Below are 18,178 nucleotides of genomic sequence, written 5' to 3' on the forward strand. Positions count from 1 at the left end.
AAAACTGGTTTGGTACTGACCTGTTCCTGTGTATTCTGTTGCAGTATTCCCATTTGTTTGACAACGTGGCAACTCTCTTTTTTGCCATTTTCATGGGCATATGGGGTGAGTGTATTGGATAAGTTTTATGTCAAGCAATAAGGAGATCTTGATCAAACTGCTGAGGGACACTGGAATTGGGAAAAGAGGAATAATGGCTTCGCTTTAATATCCTGCCTCAGATGCAAAAGTGATGAAAGAGTAAAAATAATTTCAAGTTACAGAGGGATTGGACTTAACCAAAAAAATCCAGCAGATATATCTAAGCTATCATAAGCATTGTGTACTCTAACGGCTAACTTTTTTTCTTTCCTTCGTAACCTAAGACAGAGTGGTCCAACCTTATGTAGTCCTTGTAAAAGTCCTCTCTGCTGAGGCCTGCACGTTATCAGTGTCCTGGTGAGGGAGTAGAGAGCTTTTGTGTCCTTTGACTGGATGGTGGTCTGGACTACCGCTTAATTAGCAGCACTTCTAGGATGAGAATCAGTGGGCTTCAACTCCAGTGAAGTTCATACATTATAGTATGTTTTGATGATGTAGAAATAGGTGGATTTCCTGACTGTCTCTATGGTTTCACACCAAGGGATACTTGTTCAGACTTTAAAATCGTATTGTCTTGAATACATGTTCTTTTCTTAAAATCTGTGAAGGTTTATAGGTGCAGGATAGTGTAGTTACTGTTTCTTATTTCCTTAAATATCTTGTCCCCCGTTTCCTACTGTTTGTGTATATCATATACAATATCATAATTAAATCTTCTATTTGAATATAGATATTTCATTAATGCATAAAGATCTCTGCTAATAGGATATCTCTCTGTGTATTTGTTATCGGACGACCTAGCCACTAACTTTATCGTAGAGAATTCTCAAAAAGAAAATCTAATAAGATGATGTTGCATGGCTGTTTTCTTAAACTTTTCTTGGTTTTAAGCACTAGCCTTTGAGTGACATGGATTAGTCATTCAGAAAGTACCAGCAAAAGATTTTAGAACTGCAGAAGATAAGCTTTCCTGTGTTTGTGTAAACTGTAAAGCCTCTCCATTTCAAATAGGAACAATCAGATTACCAAAGGTTTACATTTTTAAGTAGTTTATAGAAGGCTTTTTAAATGTTGTATAATATTATAACTTTTGTAGTTGTTTATTTCATATCTGAAAGCAGTTTCCTCTAGTGTCTTAAAAATTTCTTAAGCCAGCCTCACTCTTGATCATATGAAAAGCGTGAAACAGTTGCTGTCTTTAAAATGACCGTGATATCAAATAATCATCAAAAAGCAACAGAAATCTTTGAACATACTACTTGAAAACAGTTCTGCTTATTTGTGGTAGTTACTCATGTGTTACAGGTTTATACACAAGCAGTTAGTTGAATTATCATGTTCCTTCATTAATTCTGTGTTGCTATTTGCATATGACAAGTAGTTAAACTATAATTGAACATGGTCATCATAACTGTGGAAATACCCATATCCTGTCTTGGCATCTTCCTTGTCATCCACTTCTGGAACTCAATTAGCTAATGAATTACTTAATCCTTATTATGGTCTTAGCTGTGAACTTTAACAGGTAGTCAATAAAAATAGATGGGTCCCACTGTGAGGATAAATAATAGACAGCAGAATAGAAGCCAGTGCAGAAATAAGTTTAACTCGGTTCATGAACCTGTTCACTTCTCCCTTAACTGTATTTTAACATTTCCAAATTGCAGTTACACTTTTCTTGGAGTTTTGGAAGAGGCGGCAGGCTAGACTGAAATATGAGTGGGATTTGGTTGATTTTGAAGAGGAACAGCAACAACTCCAGCTGAGGCCTGAGTACGAGGCAAAGTGTACCCAGAAGAAGAAGAATCCTGTAACTCAGGTAATGAGCCTGCTGGGTTGACGGGCATGCAAGTTCAGTTGTGTGCTGAAAGATAGTTTGATAATGTGCGAGTTCTGCCTCAGGAACAAGTCTGTATCTCATGGCTAGGTAAAGATTTGTGTGACACACATAAGCAATGCTGCAGATATGTACTGGAGGAGGGCAGACCCTCAGCTATTGCATCTACACAGAGTGGTGTTCACAGTAGCAGTGAGTTTGGCTTAAATATGTAGAACGCGATGCCAACCTTGCCCTCACTGATCACAATGGATTGCATCGAATTTCAAAGCAGAATTTGGGAACACATTGTTTTCTCGCTAAAGGCATCCAGTTGATGAGTGGCGATGTTCGCGTGCTGATTGACTAGTATCAGAGAGAAACGCTTCAACTGCCAAAAGCAGGGTAGCTGTGTTAGCGTCAATAAATTCTGGAGCTGATAGCCCTACCTTTCCAGGGTCTGTTGACCCTGGCGCAGGGCCACTGCGGTGTGGCTGTCCTGCTTTCCGGTCTGAAGGCAACAGTAACAGAGGGCGCTCAGCACTTCGGCCTCCTCTTGCACAGGACATGCGTGCCCCATCTGCCGGAAGAGAGCCATGGTCCAAGAGATGTCTTCTGTTATTTAGGCTTTTGACACAGAATAAATGAGAACATGGCGGGGTTTGCCTCTGGAGTGTGCATAACTTTCATTAATTACCCTCTATTGATTTTAATTTCCGCAGGAAACTGATATATTAAATCAGGAATACAAAGGCAAAGTTTATAGCTTTCACTTCGCTAACACTATCTTTACCGTGTCCTTCACGTTTCAAGGTAGCAGTCTCTGAAATCTTCACGCCTTTAAAAGCACTCTTTCTCGTCCCTGCACAACATAGAAAGGAGCAGTCGTCTTGATCTAAAGATACAAAAGTGGGGCTAGCTGTGGTTTTATTTCTGGTAGACAACCGCTTTGGGGAACACTAGAGAGATGAAGGTTGCTGAAGCCCTGTGTTTGAAATCTAATTGAGATACAATTAACCACACTATTTAACTCTGTTAAATGCTCTATGTAAATACCTATTAGATGTTAATTGTCTTCATTTAAATTTAATTTAGGTAGGAGTTATTTGACAAATTTAGGGGATCAGATGGTTGCATTCCAATACAACAGCTACCACCTCAATTTGGCGTATTTTTAAATCATCTTTCCTCTTCCTAGAATTGTATAAAAATAACTTATTTTTACTAGTCATAAGTAGACTTAGATAACACAGTCTTCAGAAAAGAAATAGAAGCTTAGCCAGAACATGGGAAGCATCATTGTTATATAAACAGTAGCCCTGTCTTCCGGGGTTTCTCTCCTTAATTATTAGGAAATATATACACTAATCTTATTTCTCATGAGAGACAGTTTTTCTGTCTCTCCTTCCCCTTCTGCACATGCAGCATTAATCCTGTTGTTCTTATACCTGTAACTTGTACGCTGTAGTCACGCAGATAGCCATGCGCTGTGATTTTGAGTGTAGCTCTGCAGAGGTATTGATTTCTGCATGCTCAGGAAAGCAGTTTCAGGTAAATCAATTTCTGATTAGCTAGTTCAGCTAATTGAAAACAGATGCCTGCCTGTTGCATGTTATTTGCTAGTTTGCTTCCCTGTGTATGCTTAAGCTCAAAACCTCCACTTACATAGCTGCACAGTGACCAAAGCCAGCCGAACCACTGCAGTTCTGTTGCAGTTGCAGGGAAGAGCAGGGGCAAATCACACAGGAGGTTCAGGGCCCTTGCGTGCTCTGAAGTAACGGGCTGCAGCGGGGGGTAATCGTGTGAGGACAGGGAAGTAATGGGCTGATTTGTAGGCACTGGTTACGTACGGCGTGGACCAAAACTCGTAGTCCAGCGAGGTGAATCAGCTGCAGCAGATTACAGCCAAAGATGGCATGGGTGAGGTCTGTTTGTGTAATTGTCCTGAGGGAGAAGGTTGTTCTCTCTCTAAATTCATGCAGATCTCTTAGGTAGGATGGTTTATTTGTACTTTATTTTGGAAAGAGAAGTTGGACCGTAGTATATTTTTCTTACCTCAGAGTGAGATCCTGCACTGTTCTGTGCTTTCTAAGTCTGCGTTAACAATTACCATAAAAATTCAATGACCGTACAATCCTTTATTTTATGACACATCAATTTATTACCTTGGTGGATTTTCAGAAGCTTTTGTGCGGCAGGGTTTAGCAGTGATCCTTATCGATACCCAGTTATAGCAAACCATACAGGTTAGCCATGCTGTAGTGTAATTTCCTTTCATTAGATAATGTGCAATACTGAACGCATGGAAGGACAGTGATTTCAATTAATTCTGCAGACTGGTAAGATAATATGGATACAGGTCGCTGAGTTTCTTGCATCCCAAGACTGGCTTGGCTTTGCTCAGAAAATTGTTTCCTCACTATTCTGGCCATGATTCAAAGTTCTAGGTGCACTGAAACAGACATTGCCCATCTTGAGGCTTTAATTAACGCCTCATTTGGTCACGATGCTAAACTATTTAGCTAGGTCATAGCTAAAAGCTGGTTTTGCTGATTACAGTAGAATCTTAATTTACATAAATAATGAAGCATTCCATTCTAACTTAGGCTCTGTCATTGCACGTTATTGCCTACATTTTGTTCTAAAGTAGAAAACTTGTTGTATAGCCTAGAATGTGCAAAATATTTGTTCTCAGTATAAAATATAGGTATCATTTATTAATGCATAATAGGTATAAAATGTTATAAGCCTATGTAAAGCCACCTGATATCTGTGCTTGTATCTTCAGCTTTTTTTTTTATAGTTCTATTAATAGAGCCTTTAACTGTTATCATCATCAACTTGTTGTGGCTTGAGACTGCAGTATTGATAATTGTGTTTAGTAAGTATACTTAGGCAGATACAGGTGGTGTATATCTCTCCTGAGAGACCAGCACATTACACTTCAAATAAAATCATACTGGTGTGAGTGTGCTGATTGACTGAAGAATATCGCCATCGAGAAGCAACGCTTGTAAAACAACTGCTACTGCTTGGTTGTGTCAGGGAGAAACGTGCAGCGCGGTTGTGGCTGTTGCACTCAGCGTATAATTACACCGCGTTATGCCAGTGCGTTCGGCGCATTCTGGGCTTTTGTGCAACACAAGATAAACTCCCTTCAACAACGTTTTACAGGTTCAATATCTTCTGTTGAAACAAGCATTTCCTGCTTTGATATACTTATTGATAATAAACTTAATATTGTGCTCGCCCATAGTAATTGGTGCCCCTTTGTCCAAGAGGAGCATAAGCATACTACAATGCCTTGTCCCAAAGATTTATCAAATTCAGATAATTTTTTACTAAATCTTCTTCCACTGGCATGAGTTTTTAAATGTTCCTTTCTTAATACATGTAATCTGATATTTTAGGAATTAGAATTGGTTGCGAAAAAGAGAACTTTACACGAACATGGAAAATTGTTCATGTGCTATATGGGGATACTCGCTTGGGTAAGAGCTAGCTGCCTGATGCTGCAGCAGAGAGTGGCAACCGATAAATGTAGCCATTTCTTCAATTAACGAAAAATTAAAAATAAAAAATTGAAGGAGTGGAGGAAAACGCTCTCTGGCTGTGTGGAAAAACATGGTACATCCAAGTAAATGACCATTTTAAGAAACCTTGACATGAAGAAGAATTCCTTAAAATTGAGTCCAGTGTTGGACTCGGAGCTGTAGGACGGCTGACCGAGCATTACAGCAATAGTTCTGTCCTGCTCACCTAAGGGAATGGTTTCGGCTGCCCACCAGAAGGAGGTGGTCCTTTACCTTCAGCTACTGATTCATTTTTGCGAAGGTTTAACCATTCTTTCCAAGTACTGTCTTTACTTTTAGCTTTGTTATGGCCACTTCTATCCTTATCTGTTTTTTTTTACCCCCCTATATATTCAAAATCATGTCGTATCTGCCCTTTGACAGAGGGGGGTTCTGAGTGGTTTTCCTCGGATGTGGGCACTTCCACACAGCTGATGAGACCTCTGTGTGCTGCTTGATGTTAGGATAAGATTATGGATTTGTGAACTGTGCTGTGCTTGCTTGACTGTTTCAGGAGATGGAGCCTTATTTGCCTATAACTAGCCAGGCTGTGCGGTTCTGCATCTCAGGAACTACAGTGTTGTTCTGGGTGAGCATCTTTTTGAATTGTCCTTTTAACACATTATCAGAGTTGCTGATCATCACTAATCATGACATTAACACAAACTGGTTTTAATTGTGATAGTAACATACGCTTTTATTGTTGTCCTGCAGATTTCCTGCTGTCATGCAAAATGCGCTTCAATTCAGATTGGGAAAAAAAAAAAAACAAACCTTGGAAATCTGTCATTAATTAGTAATTTGATTGGACATTTAGCATAGGGATAACTTTTTCTCTGGCTTACGTGCTGTTAGCAGACCATACTGAAAAAATTTGTAGTAAAGACAAAAAAAAGAAAGTATTCGTCACTACAATGGAATATCTACATATTCCTCTGTAGAAATATCTGCAGAGTGAATTTCAGGGTGGGCAATATAATCTAACTTGTCCCTTCCATCTCCGTTTCTGTGAGTCTGTATCCTTTTGCACTGTTTATTATTTTTGATTATTGGTATTAGATTGTCTGCTTTTCTTGTGTTAACAAAACAAATTTGTTGGGTTTAACGTATCTAATATAACAAAGTATTTTGCCTGTGTACTTCGCATTTCAGTGCTGCTGAACTCATACCCATAAAGAATAAAATCTAAAAACTACAAAGCATGATGATTTACATCTTATTTCAAAAGTTGCATGCATATAGCTATACTGAGCTGTAAGCGTATTTCAAATCTCTGTCCTTTCCTTAGGTGTCACTGATTATAGCTAGCATGATAGCTGTGATTGTGTATCGTCTTGCGGTGTATGCTGCCTTTGCCAGCCTGATGGAGAACACTCAGACTTTACAGCCCATCAGTGGATTACTGACCCCTCAGCTAGCAACTTCAGTCACAGCCTCATGCCTGAATTTTGTCATCATCATGATACTGAATTTCTTATATGAGAGAATAGCCATCTGGATTACTGATATGGGTAAGCAGTGTACGTGAAGACAAAACTTGCAAGGAATCGCTAAAGGCAGAACCTATCTAGAGGTGCTCTATGTAGTTGTTCTCAACTCGGGCACAGTGGGAGCACTGGGACATTAGTCCGTAGCTTGCAGCAATGACTCAGTTGTATCCATGGCCATACTGAACGGTTTTCTCTGCCTTTGAATAGTTATCATAAGCTGGTTTCTCTTAGTATAATGTTTGCTTGTATTAAAACTAGTCTACAGAGACAATTATAGTTCTGAACATAATTAAAAATTACCATGTGTTATATTAGAGTCATCACCAAAGCAAGATCAAACTGTCTTGATTTATCAGTATTTCAAAATTTCGAAATCCTGAAGATAGGTTTTAAAAATAGATCACAGCTTTCACAGCCATCTTTACAAGAAAAAAGACTAAATAATCATGTTTCTTACTTTGGGGGGAAAAGGTAGGAGGCTGGGGGATGGGCTAGGACAGTATATTTGCCAGGGTCTTCTCTTGACACTATTTCCCCTAGCTATGGATTTACAGATTTGGTGTTAATACAGATTGAAGGCAGAGATTGAGCAGGTTGTGAAGTTGGGCCCAAGATGTGTCGCTGTGGCTATAGCCCTTGGTATCGTTACCTGCAGTAGGCTCACTCCGGAGCTGGAGGAGCCGGCAGGCAGGCAGGCCCAGAAGGATCTATTACTTTTGTAGCAGATTTTATGTTTGGCTGTTGCTTGCTTGCTGGAAATATCCTTCCCTAGAGCCCTTCTCATGTATTTTAATTTGTTTGCCCTTAATGATTTAGATGTACAAGTCCCTGCAGGTGCTTTATAGAAATAAAAAATCGCAGAATATTCAGCTGAGGGGGGGGAAGCTGAAAGTCTTACGTATTTGTAGTTTGTACAGCTGTCAAAAACAGCTGGGTGATCTTTTTTATGAGGTCTTACAAGTGGAATCAAGAATTGAAAGGTGTTTGTTGCAGAAACTTAATGGGATGTTGCATTGGGTTTATTTTGATTTATCATGGACCATCTCTTGTCTGAGATCTGTATTGTTTCTCTCATTTGGCCAAATTAGACCAAAGGAGGACAGAACAAGTAATAAGTAAAATTGCCCCTAGAAAAAAAAAACCACCAAAAAACCCACCCCAAAACAAAACAAAACCCAAAAACCAAACCAGAAAATCCTCATTTCTTAATCTTTCTTTCTTGAAGGGCATGAATTACAAGCCTGAAGGCTCAGTAATGTTATTTTGCTGCTTGTAAGTGTGGAGGATTAACTTCTTAAGTGTCAGCACTACCTGTGGTTCTCAGTTGCAGAGGGGGAAAATAAATCTGTTCACTTTTGTGGGACTGCTGCCCTCCTCTGGCAGCCGCGCTCAGCCCAGGCTCAGAGACGCGGTTGGCTCCGGGGTATGAAATGTTGGCTGCGGCTGTCAGGATTGTCTGTTCTAACTCTTCTCACCCTTGAATTCCTTAAAAAGGTTAGGCCAGATTTCGGTTTCAGACGTGCGGGTATAACCTACCTCTGGTGCGCTGAGCATCGAGTGACGTAAACATTTGAACAGCTCACTGACAATAAAAGTATTTTAATGAGCTGCAACCTAGGCAGACTACCTCACCTGAGTACTGCCTTCTCTGTAGTACACTCTTGATGTCAGGTTCCCAGTAAATACCTTCTGTCATGCAAACTTAGGCCAAGCTTGGAAACGTTAATTTACTTGGATATATAAAATAACTTTGCCATGGGGCGGGTGAGTTCAACACGTCTGCCAGGTCCTGACCAATTCAGAGGGACGTGAATGCTCGTGGTGTATTTTCTTCCCCATTCTCCCAGCTTGAATTGGCTTTATGTTATTATTTAACAGGACATTTTATCAATAATGTGCATAGCGCTTCCTGCTACCTTTAAAAATGTAAACATGATGGAGAATGTGCTTACGAAGGCAGCAAAATCTTAAGCGAACACTTGGTGATGTTCAGTACCACCGAGATGCCTGTATCCTTCCCCCCACTATGAGTCTCATCTCTCAGAGGCACAGGACCCATCCAGTTTCTGCTGATTTCGATATAAGTTACACACATACAGCATACTGAAAAAAACAATGCTATCACATACTTCTCTACCACAAAAAAAAAAAAATATTCTTTATCATGTGCATTGCCAACAGTGAAATTTCCATAGTCTAGAAGACCCTGCTAGTTAATGTTTGAGATTGATCTTGGATCTCCTAAAAATAGTGTAAGATTTTGGGATGGACAAGTGCTAGCGGAGAGTACAAAGAAGGGGAAGTTGAAGCTTATAAGTGTTTCAAGGAAGAATTTCCCTTGCCCATCTACTCAGAGCAGTGCATTGTAAATTTGGGGCAGGGTGTCTGAGAGCAGGAATTCCAGCTGCTGAACTGTTTGTAGGTGGTTTTCTTTTTTTTCTTTTTTCCTTTGGGATATAAAGGCACTGTGGGTGATGAGTATTTATGAATCTATATCATTTTAAAGGGAATAAAGGCAAATAAAATTACTGTTTTCTGGTTTCACAGAGATTCCCAGAACTCATATGGAGTATGAGAACAGGCTCACTATGAAAATGTTTCTGTTCCAGTTTGTCAACTACTATTCATCCTGCTTCTACGTGGCCTTCTTCAAAGGGAAGTTTGTTGGTTACCCAGGTGCCTACACATACATGTTTAATCGCTGGCGAAATGAAGAGGTAGGACTTTCTTGAATAAGGTGGACTGAATAATAATAATAATAAACTAGGTTAAACTCTTTACCCCCTCTAACCTGTGCAGTCATAAATTGCCAGCTGCAGGTTTGGTCTGGAATGAGCTGGACCTCAGCTGGTCATCCTGAAGCTGATGGGGGGGCTTCCGAGGACTCTTCCTGCTGTTGCTAGTCAGGGAAGCACCAGCAGTGAAAATCTTGGCTCTCAGTCATAAGGGAGAAAAATCAAAAAGCTTTTCTTGGCCCCAGTTCTCCTGAAATACCAGTGGAACTCGCCATAGGTCTTAAAAGTGATCCTTTAGTTTGAAGAAAGTTAGTATAAATGGAAATGGTCTCTGGCTTTTGGGTGTCTTGATTAAGCTTTTTGAGGCACTAGATTTTCAGAGAAACCGTTCGGTAAGAGGCAGATCTGTAAGCTTTTGCTTTTTCCCCTCATTTCATTGCTAATTATGTTGTTTGTGCAGGGGTGAAATAAAATATTTAATGTGAAGCATTTCTTGGGAGTCAATAGTGGAGGAAAAACTTCATGCAAAATACAGTGAAGTAATGCAGTGTTCTTACTGATAGAGTATCTCCTAATACTGGTCTGGCTGCTAAATTCTTAAGAAGGTCTCAATAAAGAGTTGAAACCTTAAAACTAGTGTCCTCAGCAAACAGCAGAGACCAGATACTGGCAGGTATTTAAATACCTCTGGTGTAGGGATATGAATAGAAAATGCAGGTGCTCGGTAGGTCAGGATTGGTCGGGTGTTGAGAGCTAACCGAGCGCCGTAGATTCACCTTGCTGGGGCTGCGGGGTGGCTGCCGCATGCGGATCCTGCTGACCTGTCTTTGTGTTTCTGCACTGTGGTCAGCCTGAAGCATCTCTGTATTACTCTGTCTTTAGATGATTGTTGTGTTTTGGTGGTTTGTTTTTTTTTATCAAGCACATCAAGCATTGAAAGCCCTTCTGTAACAGCTTTCCTGAGAGGGTTATCTTAGCTGGCAGTCCAGGTGAAAATTAAGAATTGTCCTAACAAGTTTTAAGAACTCCTCTTCTTTCTTTCATTTATACAGTAATAGAATATAGTTCATCTGGGTAACACGTTATTCATGTCCACTAACCCCCAGTTTGTCTCTTGCCAGTGCGATCCTGCGGGCTGTTTGATAGAATTGACGACACAGCTCACCATAGTCATGGCTGGCAAACAGATCTGGGGAAATATCCAGGAGGCCATTGTACCGTAAGTTATCTCTTATACTGAGACACCCATGTTATAGACAGAGGCAATTCTTGGAAGGAGTGATAACAAGTATTTCCGTATGAAGAAGCTAAGAAAAATTGTGTAAACTAAGCACAAATTCTGACAAGTGGACTCATTTCGTAGAGGCTTTTGGCCTCTTTTTGTGAAAGCCCTGCTTGTAAAAGCATGTTGCAACCAGGAGCTTGCTCAGAGAAAAAGGATACTTGATCTGCTTCTCTCAGTGTTAACTTTTTTCTGCATATACAGCTGGATTTGTAACTGGTGGGGTCGCCGGAAAGCCAGAAATAATCCAGAAAATTTATACAGTCGTTGGGAGCAAGACCATGATCTGCAGATATTTGGAGCCTTAGGCCTGTTCTATGAATATCTGGAAATGGGTAAGTTTAAAAATACACCTTTGGAATTGAGGACAAGACACCTTGTACTGACACTTTCAAAAAAAGAGCTTTTCAACTAATTATTATGGGTTGATGCCACCATTTTCATCTGGTAAGCAAAAGATGATTAACTGCTGGAAATTATTAAATAGGTCATTCCAACTGAAAAAAAAAAAAGCTGCCTTTGCGTCTTGGACTGCAGGGAATTTCACAGAAATGCCGCAAAGACTTGTTTGTTTCCCTCATTTGAATGGGGAACATTATTCTTGGTGCAGCCAGCTGTCTCGGTGTCTGTTCTGTTGTTGTTCCCAAGCATATTCTCAGCTGATGTCGGTGGAAACTGTAAGTATAGGATGAGTGCTAAATACGCTGTAGGATGGGTACTGCAGATATGAGATCTACAAATTGGATCAGGGAGAATCTGTCTGGTTTTACGTTTGCCCTGATGAGTGCTTCGATACAGTCGGGTAGACCAGCAGAGGGAGCATGGGTAACAGAGTAGGATTTTTCAAAGGTAAAGTGAACAGGGCAGCATATGAAATTAGTTTACAAAGCAGTATATGAAATCAGTTTACAAAAGCTGAGAAACTAAAACTGGAAACTGAAGCCAAACTAAATCTAAAAGACACTAAAAAAAAAAATCAGTATTTATCTATTAGAAGGACAAAATTGGTTGAAAAGGGGACCTTTGTATTGTTTTATTTCTACAGAATTAATTTTAAGCGTTTCAGATTGCCTAGAGATGTGTAGCCTTATTATTGTCACTTCATACACTTCATGATATTTCATACAGGGCTGTGATCTTGATCAGTACACTCAGAACAATCAGTGTTGTCAGCCATGCCTGTTAATAGATGTCCTTGCTCTTCCTGAATCAGAACTGAACCAATATGCTCCAACATTGTCCTGGGGCTGCTAAGCTAGAAGCAATTTTGTTGCTTGTCTAAGATGAAGAACACATCACTGAAATCATGGAAGAGCTGATGGCTGGTGTATGGGAATTTATTTTTATCCACTGCCTAAACAAGACAAGATGTTCTGTTTCCTATCTTTAAAACACAGAGGCAATATTGGCTCTGCACTGAGGACTGTCACATTCTGTACCGAGGGACATTTCATTTTGGTAATGACTAAAGGGATCATTTGTGTATTTTATTTGCAATTCTTAAACTAACGTTAAGACTCACCAATGGAACTATTACATACAGAATTGCTATTAATGTTTTGACTAAACCAGTAACGATGGGTGGAGGTAAGGTTGTGACAAAAGTGAAAGTATTTCCTCTTTTTCATTTAGGACTGTAGCTGATAAGTAAAAGGAGAACGCGCTTGCTCTGTACAAACTGCAGGAGAGGAAAACTCGCCTGTTTTTGTTCCTTACTCATAATTTAGAAATTGGATGTATGAGTACATTCCCATTCCCCTACAGTTAAGTTCCATTCGTGAGAGTACTGCAGCACCATGAAAGAATTAGTAACCAGCACTGCTGGCAGCATCATTTGGCAGGACCCGAATGCCCTGTTCTTCCCTTGGGTGCTGCTGAACGGCATCCCTAAGAGACCAGAGAAGTCTCAGGGCTGGGGCAGGTTGTCACTTAGCTCCGGCCAGGACTGGAGATGACTTCTTGTGCAGCCTGGCAGAAGTTTGCCATTTGTCTGCAAGTGGCAACTTGCATGTTTCATTGTCACCCTCAGGGTGCTTTTGTAGGGGCAGATTTTGGCACTTTTCTTTTCTCCCTTGCAGTCATTCAGTTTGGATTCATTACTCTTTTTGTGGCGTCCTTTCCCCTGGCTCCCCTTCTTGCTCTGATGAATAATATCCTGGAGATTCGAGTAGACTCCTGGAAATTAACCACTCAGTACAGGAGACCGGTGGCTGCGAAAGCACATAGCATAGGAGTTTGGCAAGAAATCCTGAATGGAATGGCCATCTTGTCTGTTGTCACTAATGTAAGTACGTTAACTGTGCTATGTCAACTTTGATTCTTCCGTGGACTCAGAATTTGCAGATTTAAAAATCAGCTGATGCTTTTTCTCCTTCATCAACAGTATTCACTTTATCACATGTTACCCTATGGAGATATGGCCAAACCATTTGGGTGGTTCAGCTTGTCCCTGTGTTGACGACATGCAGCTCCCAATCCACACTTCATTGGACCATAATCTTTCATTCACTTGTCTGTGTTTCCCAGCGTTTTGGAATGGCATAAGCCAGTCTGAAGCTTAGTCTGATAAAGCACGCTGATTGCCCAGAGGGGACTATAGGGGACAGGAGAGGTGGATTAATTCTGTCGGCCAGATGACATTTCTGTCTTGTCACTACGAGGCCTATTCTGTGGGAATTCTGCTTGTTCAACTGCTTCTGGATGCCCCTGTGGGGGCAATGGCTCAGAGTACTGCTTATAAACTGGAAACTAGATGCTATGCTAGTATTTCATTCTAAGTATAACGTAAATTAGACTGCTGAGCAAAAGAGTTGCCTCTTTTTAATGTAGAATATTGAACGGTATCAGATCTGCAAGCGCCTTAGGCATCAAACCCACTGCAGGTATTGCCTAATTAGCGAGGTACCTGAGCATCTTAAGTATCTCAAGTTTCCAGGCAAAATGTGCTGGTAGCCATTGTTTCCTTTTTAAATATAGCTGGAGAAAATGGCTCCCCTTCTTTCATAAAGTGATCGCACACTGGATTTGAGTTCATCCTTTCTCACAAGAATTCAAAACTCCATTTCCTCTAAGGACTTCCACTGTTATCACAGATAGAAGACAGTTTGATATGAGGGGATATTTGGGATTTGGTGCCTCTTGTAAGGACTATTCACATACTTTGTTCACTGAGGGCTGGTCCTTAGAACAGAGGCTGCCATCAGCATCTTTACCAAAGTAAAATGCCCTAATTGTGCTCACCCTTGCTTAAAAGATCCCGGCTTATGCCACAGAGACACAGTACCAAAACCCCTTCATAAATCTGCTCACAAGTTTCGTGTGCCCCTTCCTTAATTTCTTTTTCCGATATCTTTTTCAGGCTTTTATTGTTGCATTCACATCAGATATGATTCCTCGTTTAGTTTACTACTATGCTTATTCTGAAAATGAAGACTCGCCTATGTCTGGATACATAAACAACAGTTTGTCAGTGTTTCAAATCTCAGATTTTCCTGACAGAAACAAGCCTAAACTGAATCCAGAAAACTTTGTCATATGCAGGTTGGTGTTGGTGTAATAATAAATATTTTATCACTTTGTTTAGAATACAGCATAAAAAGTCAATGCAGATCTAAGTAGTCCACTAGCAATTAAATGCTGTAATTCTCATCATTCTGAAGTATGAGAAGTAATATTTAAGCTATTAACAAGGCAGTGCTTGAGATGGTAAGAGGTCATGCCAGTAATGAAAAAAAATCACCTTTTTGTTGTTTAAGAGAGTCTCATTGCTAATGTTGGGGGTTTTTTATTCGGTTTGGTTTTTTACTTAATTAAACTATTGATTTTTGAGTGACGGGGGAGATTTATGTCACTAAGCTTGCTAACTTCAGCCTATATTTTCAAAGGTTTTCAGGCTGCGATGCCTAAGTGGACAAGGAAATGTCATTAAGGGGATGTTTAGATTCCAAAGCTGAAAATGAGATATGGTATTTAAAGTCAATCGTTATTGTGCTAGATACCACCAAGGATCTGGGCCATCCTGCTTTCATTAAAAAAAATAGTCCTTGCTAGCTAGAAGAAGCATTGGAGGTTCTAGAAGAATTGAGAAAGAACTTTGGAGAAATCCATGGTAAAAGAGAAGTATTGATTTGATGAAAAAAAAAAAAATCCCAAAACAAATGAACCAAAAAAAAACCCCCAAACAACACTTTAAGAAGCAGATACATTTGTATGATGGTTTAGCTTTAAAGCCCCAGGAATCTTGATCCTACTTATACACGTGAGTGTCGAACACGTACTCAAGACTGTCCTTACGTTAAACCCTGCATCTGTCCAGCCCATAATCTGTCAACACCTGCCACATTTATTCAATACTTGTCCATTGCTATGTGATATATTCCATCACTCTGTCCTGTGTTATTTATCGTTGCCTGGAAAAAAAAGTAACCTATGTACAGAATTTCATTTCGCATACATCCTCATCTCTGCTCTGTTGCTGTGAATGTGAGGGTGTTTAAGCAAACATAAGACAGAAACAAATTGAGAGGCACCCTTTTTCGGCAAAAGGAAACAGACCATTTAAAACAAGATGAAAAGGTTCCTTAAGTGACAGCTGTATTTGCTTGTAAGTGTCACTGAGCTTGTAGTCTGTCTCAGACTGAGTATGACATTTCACCTTTGCATGTCTTTCTACCCAACAGGTACAGAGACTATCGATATCCTCCAGATCATGAGAGGAGATATTTACACACTATGCAGTTTTGGCACATTCTTGCTGCAAAATTGGCCTTTATAATCATTATGGAGGTATGTTCCTTACGAAATTTCTTTCTGAAATCGGTACCTTATAGATTCTCTAGGTAGTTACTAATGTTACAGAAAATAGAACTGCTGAGAGTATTAAATCATTCCTTCCCTAAGTAATACTCATGTCCTAAATGATTACTATAACTAGGTCTTTTAACTTCAGGAAGTTAACCTCAGAGTAAGAACAGAGGCAACAGCTGAGGAGACTGCTAGATTTGATACAAATAAAAAAGCAGAATAAAAAAGGTCTTTACACAGATGGAAGAGACATGAACCTCCAGGACTAGCACTTTCACTCCTGCTGGTTTCATTAAAGAGCTGTACGTGAGATGACTGTATTCAAAGTTCAGAAGGCATTTTGCAGTGATGTATATTGGCTAAAAATAGCTAAATCGATAATTTGGATAACCGGCACTTGAGTATTACGCCACTGTCTTGCAGGTTCTGAAGGGAAAAGGGAGTTGCTAAAGTGCTCTTCTCATCACTTTTCCTACTGTATCTTACCAGTTCTCAGTAGCTGAGCGTTATCAGCACAGCAATGTGCATTGTCTAAGAAACCACACAGAGGTAAAAAAAAAAAAAAGAGATGCTAGGGGTTCAGAACCTGACACTTTCCTCTTGGGTTTGCTAATTCATAAATGGTTTGGAATTAAACTTTATGCATAAAGGAAGTGTTTTAATCTTTTGCACATCTCGGATACACATTAGTTTATGTATTGTTGCAGGACAGCCAAAGGAAATGTATTCTGTTTGCGAATGAGAAGAGAAGTAATCTAATTGGTGTTAGATAAAACAATAGTTCTTTCCTTTGGTAATGACTTGTTACATTTCCCCTGGCTTCCTTTGTTTGTTTTTTTTCCCCAGCACGTTGTATTCATCGTCAAATTTTTTGTAGCGTGGATGATTCCTGATGTCCCTGCAGACGTGAAAGCTAAAATAAAACGTGAAAAGTACTTAACACAGAAGATCCTACATGAGTATGAACTTGAAAAACTGAAGGAGAGACTGTGTCAAGGTGATAAACGAGCCACGGAAAAGGAGTTCATCGCCACAGAGGGGAGAATGGAGTTATCCAGAGCAATGTAGTTGAAAAAACAACTGTTTCGGATTTAGCTCATTTTAGCTTTTTTATCTGTGATTTGCTCAGTATGCATCATCTTGAAAGCTATAGGACAGTTTCAACCCTTTGCTTTCAGTCCAAAGATTTTAGACTTTTCTTTTAAAAGTCTTACTGAGCATTCTAGGTTGAGAAAATCTACTTAAATGTATGACTTCAGCACTGTTTTCTATTTACCCATCACTTTGAATAATAAGTGTAATCTTGTAATCCTACAATTTGGATTCCCAGTATAGGGAATGTTACCCTCAAAGGGCTCACAGGATATGATAAGGTCATCACCACCAAGCCCTCCCCCTGTTGCTAAATGCAAAGTTCCAGGCTGTATCCCAGCTGAATGAAAAGGATATCGGAGAGGACTCCTGCTGTGGAAAATGCTGAGAATTACTGGTTTGATGACATGATCATTTAAATAGGAGAACACTCCTGATACAAGGGTTAGGGTTTGGGGCTTTTTTTGTATCCACTGTGTCTTAAGAACAGTTTGTTTGCAGCTTTGAACTTCTATACACTTTTTAGAAGGAATTTATTTTTAAAGATATATTGGCTTAATTCCACTTGGAATTATTTATAGGCACAGAATTCAGTTAATACATACTAATGAAGGAGAAAAAACCCACAATTTATTCTCATAAAGATATCACCTGCCAAAGAGTTTGCTTTTTAAATGCAAATATTGTGGAATCATCTAATTACAGTGGTTTTTGAAAAGATGTATACAATTTGGAGAAGTACGGATAATTTATTTCTCATTCTCAAAAACTGCCATAGGAAGATCATACTTGACATGAGTTTTGGCCAGAGCTGCTCCTTTGTTTGAATTCTTTGTTTTGGATTCTCTGTGAATGCCAAGAAAGGGCTAAAGCTGTGTGTCTGTACTCAGTGCATACTGGGGAGCGTGACTGCACAGTGCGGTGGGAGCCAGGCCGCCACACTAACTGATCTAGCTGGGTGGGTTGTACATGGATTTGTATTCAAAAGATTTTAAGCATGCCACATATTCTATGTTTACGTTGTTATTGACCTTATACATAGGAGCCTGGGATTGTTGTGGTTTTTTTCTTTTTTTTTCTTTCTAATCTTTAAGGAGGATTTCTTTTTTTTCTGTTTTGTCATGGGGCTTTTCTACAAAGTTACTGATTTTATGAATATATAATAACTACTTCTGCAAAGTAGCTACCAGCTGTTTATGAATGTGCCCTCATTTTATAATTTGAAGCAGTTACGCATTTTTATGATTTTGCTGTATATTTAAAACATATCAACACTTCCATGCTTAGTGCCTTGTTGATTTGCATTT

General features: G+C 39.6%; 1 protein-coding gene across 2 annotated transcripts in view; it reads left to right on the forward strand.

Moving 5' to 3' along the window:
• Window positions 1–16,918, forward strand: part of ANO5 (anoctamin 5) — a 56,950-nt gene extending 40,032 nt beyond the window's left edge. For both annotated transcript variants that reach the window (XM_059825706.1, XM_059825707.1), the window contains 11 exons: window positions 45–105; window positions 1,749–1,900; window positions 5,984–6,058; window positions 6,758–6,980; window positions 9,507–9,676; window positions 10,816–10,913; window positions 11,181–11,311; window positions 13,055–13,260; window positions 14,335–14,516; window positions 15,656–15,761; window positions 16,626–16,918. In XM_059825706.1, coding sequence (XP_059681689.1) covers window positions 45–105; window positions 1,749–1,900; window positions 5,984–6,058; window positions 6,758–6,980; window positions 9,507–9,676; window positions 10,816–10,913; window positions 11,181–11,311; window positions 13,055–13,260; window positions 14,335–14,516; window positions 15,656–15,761; window positions 16,626–16,847 — 1,626 coding nt within the window. In that variant the 3' untranslated portion in view covers window positions 16,848–16,918. The remainder of the gene's footprint in view (window positions 1–44; window positions 106–1,748; window positions 1,901–5,983; window positions 6,059–6,757; window positions 6,981–9,506; window positions 9,677–10,815; window positions 10,914–11,180; window positions 11,312–13,054; window positions 13,261–14,334; window positions 14,517–15,655; window positions 15,762–16,625) is intronic.
• Window positions 16,919–18,178: the final 1,260 nt, after the last annotated feature.

This window comes from Gavia stellata, chromosome 17, assembly GCF_030936135.1.
Source record: "Gavia stellata isolate bGavSte3 chromosome 17, bGavSte3.hap2, whole genome shotgun sequence".
Classification (NCBI taxonomy): Eukaryota; Metazoa; Chordata; class Aves; order Gaviiformes; family Gaviidae; genus Gavia; species Gavia stellata.